This window comes from Atta colombica, unplaced genomic scaffold, assembly GCF_001594045.1.
Source record: "Atta colombica isolate Treedump-2 unplaced genomic scaffold, Acol1.0 scaffold9, whole genome shotgun sequence".
NCBI lineage: Eukaryota > Metazoa > Arthropoda > Insecta > Hymenoptera > Formicidae > Atta > Atta colombica.
The window spans coordinates 1,706,240-1,711,273 of NW_017259583.1; the positions used below are offsets into that span (position 1 = coordinate 1,706,240).

The 5,034-nt window shown below is 31.4% G+C and overlaps 1 protein-coding gene across 1 annotated transcript; it reads left to right on the forward strand.

Annotated features, from left to right (window-relative positions):
• Positions 1-2,660: 2,660 nt before the first annotated feature.
• LOC108693429 (60S ribosomal protein L9) lies at positions 2,661-4,391 on the forward strand. Its single transcript, XM_018202369.1, has 4 exons — positions 2,661-2,704; positions 3,409-3,547; positions 3,790-4,117; positions 4,200-4,391. The coding sequence occupies exons 2-4, from the start codon at positions 3,410-3,412 to the stop codon at positions 4,304-4,306; spliced, it is 573 nt and encodes a 190-aa protein (XP_018057858.1). The 5' UTR covers positions 2,661-2,704; position 3,409; the 3' UTR covers positions 4,307-4,391.
• The last annotated feature ends 643 nt before the right edge of the window (positions 4,392-5,034 follow it).

The following is a 5,034-nucleotide window of genomic DNA, read 5'->3' on the forward strand; positions in this document are numbered from 1 at the left end:
GTCCAATCATGTTGAATATTTTTTGTGAAAAACTACAACATCATCTGACTACGACTGGTAAAAAATAACTGAAGTGTAATAAGAGAAGAGTGCGCGCCGCTCTATTATCTTCATTGGGTACCTTCCATTTGATGACATAAATCGACACAATCATGTTCTATCTTTATCACACTCTGAATGTCAACAAGGATAGAACGACGATTTGTGTCGATTTGTGTCATCAAATGGAAAGTCAGTATAGACGTGGAAAGCTATCGATAATCGCCGCCATCAGTAGTAACTGATTGTTTAGAACTTGACTATAACTATCGATAACTATTGATAACTAGTGATAGTTTTCGATAGTTTCAAAAAATAAAGCTAGACATATGATGCTTGTTTTTCTGCTGGATTGCTAGCTAGATTAGAATCTTGCTACCCAAGCAGAACAACAAATCATGATAACGTCAAAATAACATTAAAATGAATCGGAAATAATTGAAAAATGATTATTTTGAAGTCATTGTGATATCATTTTGATTTTCATCTTTATATTATTTCTATAGAAAGAGAAACATAAAATGTATTAAACAAGGAAAGATTCAGTATCAATTTCATGACGCGAAACAGGCCGACATTCATAATCGATTCTTGCATGTCTTAAGTACAATAAGACTGTCTTAAGTACAATCTTTAAGATGTCAATCTGAGGACTGTATTAGCATCTTAAAGGCATTACTAAAAGATAGTTTTAAAATAAAATCGAATTATGAATATCGTCCCATAGCGTTACATAGTTGGCAGTCTTAATCTTTTATCGACATTTATAGACAATGATGGCGGAGATTCAGAGAGAGATGCTTGTATATTACACACCATGGCTAGTTCCGTTTTACGCATGATGCACATGATGCATCATTTATTCTTGTTTAATATTCAGTGAATAACGGAACGTAGCTCATATTATCCCTTCCATAGAAAATTCCATGGAGAAAGCAGGGGATCGATTCTGTATCTTGAAATGAGATGAAAATTATAAAAGTGAACGAATTTACTAGAATATTGATTATTTCATTGATCAACACCTAGTAAATTTGCTCGCTTTTGTAATTTTCACCTTGTTTGAAAATATGAAATCGACTTCCAATAGTCTAATTCCAACCTTAAACAAAATTAATGTTTGATATTTATCAATTTTGATCACGTGACCTGTTTTGACGCTGAAAATGAGATCAGATGAATAATCCAGCCTTAAAGATCCTTTACATAAAAGTCATAGAGTCTTAAATCATAGAAAATCAATCAATCAAAAAAAGCCGGTTCTACATTAATTGCAAGCCGATCGCAAGTTTGTTGCGACAGCCAATATGAAGCGTTGATTTCAAAATGCAAGCTTCAGATTGGCTGTCGCAACAAACTTGCGATTAATATATAATGTAGAACCGGCTTTAAACTATACTGACATAAATAATATTTTCAGACGTTACATTAGTCGCGTTCAGCTGGTTCTACATTATGGATACTTTCCATTTGACGACACAAGTCGACACAGATGTTGTTCTATCTTTGTAACTCTCTGAATGTCAACAAGGATAGAACAATACTTGTGTCGACTTGTGTCAACTTGTATCATCAAATGGAAAGCACCCTATGGCCCGGCACGGCCAAACGTGATGTTAGTGCGCGTCTCATGATATCCAATGATAATACACCTAGAATAAGAGTATTGGTAAGAGGTTTCGCACAATAAAAAGGAACAAGGAACAGAGAATAAAAATTTCAACCTATTAGAAATCATATATTGTGGAACACATAGGTTATGATAGATTGAAATTCTTATTCTCTGTTCTCTGTTTCTTTTATTGTGCAGAGTCCCTAAAGCTGTACACTCATTAGATATTGCGACGAATATCGCGCTGGTGTACCGGAGGCATTAGTCGCATCGCAAGCGTTGCGGTCCAATAAACATCTAGCTAATGCGACTCTGATTGGACCTAACGCTTGTGACACGCTTGCGATGTGACTAATGTAGAACCAACTTTCAGCAGACTCAACTGTTGCGAAGCAGATCCGATCAGCGCTTGCTGCTATTGGATGATCTAAGAGAGTACACTAATAACAGCTCACGGATCTGCTCCATAACAATTGAATCTGCTGAACGCCATTGGCTGCGTTCAACGGATTCAACAGTTGAGTGAGCGCTCGCCGCTATTGATATATTCTTCCAGATCTAAAATACTGATTAGATTATTTAAAAGAATACACCAATAACTCACTCAACTGTTAAATCCGAACTCAACCATTGGACTAGTTTCCATCGAGGGTTTAATCCGGATCAGAATGTAAAAACCAATCAACTAGTCGAGTATTTCCGTATTGTACAATCGAAACAAAGGAATGCTCGATTGTAATTGGTTGGTTTTTACATTCTAATCCGGATTAAACCCTCGGTGGAAACTAGGCCAGTGTCTGAAAAAAATAGAGCTCTCAATGGATACTGTATGTACATTGCATTCAACGTGCAGTAGGCCTTAATATGGATCTTTGATTGATTTAAAAAGTAATGGAAAAACGTCACTATCGAAAAATGCAAAAAAACCTCGATATTCGATAGTTGATAACAATCGATAGTGCTATCGATAGTTCTCCATCTCTAATTCATGAGAATTAGTAGAGACGCCATCTTAGTGTTTCCGTCTTTTCTGGTTGTATGGCGGACCGTAAGGTAATAAAATTTTCGCGATAGAGAATATTTTATAGAATCCGCATCAATCCATCGGTTCGTCGAACGCGATAATTCGATATTATATATTTTTCACATTGTCATTTTTCGTGCTTTTGTGGGATAATATTATTTTTTTTGCAAAATTTGCGTGTAGCACCGACGAGGTGTGATGTGTGCATCTATAATTCTTTATAACTCGAGAATTACATGTATTTTATTTAAATAAAAATAAATAATTGAAATTATGTATGAAAAATTAATGTGGAAAATTACGTTCATCTAAAAAAATTATGTTCATCTATCTTAATTTATGTAAACATGATGTTGAGCAGTAACCTATTCTAACCTATAAACTATTATATTTGAGAATCACGAGTGTATTTTATTTATATATTATAGTAGATACAGTAAAATTTCCAGTAATATTTCCTTATTACAATTTTAAAATATTTTATTTGTTAATGTCGCGAGATAATTTTTATTTATAACAGCACTTTGTTAGTAAAAGATAGTAAACATAAACAATACTAGTATATATATGGAATTTATATTTTTTTCATTCAAAGATACAAAATTTACTTTTTTTTATTCCGTTTATAATTATGGTTATCCTTTGACAAATATATAATATTATAATTTATCAGAACTTTTGAAAATCTATCTAATATTACAAATGTAAATACATAAATTTATTTATGTTACAGAATGAAGCAAATAGTCACTAATCAAACGGTAAAAATCCCAGAGGGATTGACTGTTACAGTCAAATCCCGTTTGGTAACGGTGAAAGGACCAAGAGGTATATTGAAACGATCTTTCAAACATCTTGCACTCGATATTCGTGTAAGTAGAATATTATTATTATAAAATATATAATATTTTTCCTGAAGAATTATCGTCCAGGAACCTTTTGGAATTTTAACCAAATTTTGCTGGAGTAATCTTGTCTATTGTGATGAGAATTTGGATTCCCCTTCATTTCCCATAAATGATAAATCCATATCTGAACTATTTTTTTTAATTTACATCAAGATGTATAATATTAGTATTTATATCTTATGATTGCACCTTTTGTTTTATATTAGATGGTCAGCCCAAGATTATTGAAAGTAGAGAAATGGTTTGGCACGAAGAAAGAACTAGCTGCCGTCCGTACTGTATGCTCGCATATTGAAAATATGCTTAAAGGTGTGACAAAGGGCTATCAATATAAAATGCGAGCTGTGTACGCTCATTTTCCTATTAACTGTGTGACTACAGAAAATAACACAGTCATAGAAATTCGTAATTTCTTGGGCGAGAAGTATATACGTCGCGTCAAAATGGCACCAGGTGTCACTGTTGCAAATTCTGGTAAACAAAAAGATGAATTAATCATAGAAGGAAATTCCTTAGAAGATGTATCTCGTTCAGGTAAATATTTTATATAAATATTATTAGTTTTTGAACAAATAAATAAACTTAAGAATCTTAATAAATGTGTTTTTTTTTCTAGCTGCTCTTATTCAACAGTCAACCACAGTGAAGAATAAGGATATTAGAAAGTTTTTGGATGGACTTTATGTGTCTGAGAAAACAACAGTTGTACAAGATGATGAATAAATTCTTTAATGTATGACTGAATGATAGAATTTATGCACATACTTTTATTGACCCAATATTGAAATAAATGTACAGTTTTTCATTATTTCTACCAACGTTACTTTGATATTCCTAATACGTAAAAAATAATCCTATAATAAGTGCACATTGTTTTTCATTTATTTTATATATATATTAAATACACAAATTGTACATTTCTGTACAATTTTTGCAATCTTGTAATTGCAAATTGTGTCATAATTAGATAGAATCTTATTTTACGCGCAGACTGATTGCAAATACATATATCGCACAAAGGAAAAAAAATAATACGTGTTTTAAAAGTAAAAGTTACTGTTGCAATAGTCAAAGTTTCACATTTTTTCAATCTCACTTCACTTTTCTGATTGTTAAATTAATGTAATAAATGCTTTTCAGCTTAATACATGCTTTAAATTATGCATATTCCAGAATGAATAAAAATCTGAAGCAATGAAAAAGATAAAATCAAACGAAGATCCAATAATTATTAAGAAAAGAATGAAGTTGTTAAGGAAAGGAAATGCTAGCATTATTTTTGCAATAATATATACCCAGACAGCAGAATATTTATGATAAATATTCATAAGTATTTATTATTCATTTTTTAAATATTATATAAATATTATATAAATATTATATAAAAACATTTTATACCTATTTCATATAAAGCTTTATTTAAAATATTAAAATATAGAATAAATATTTCT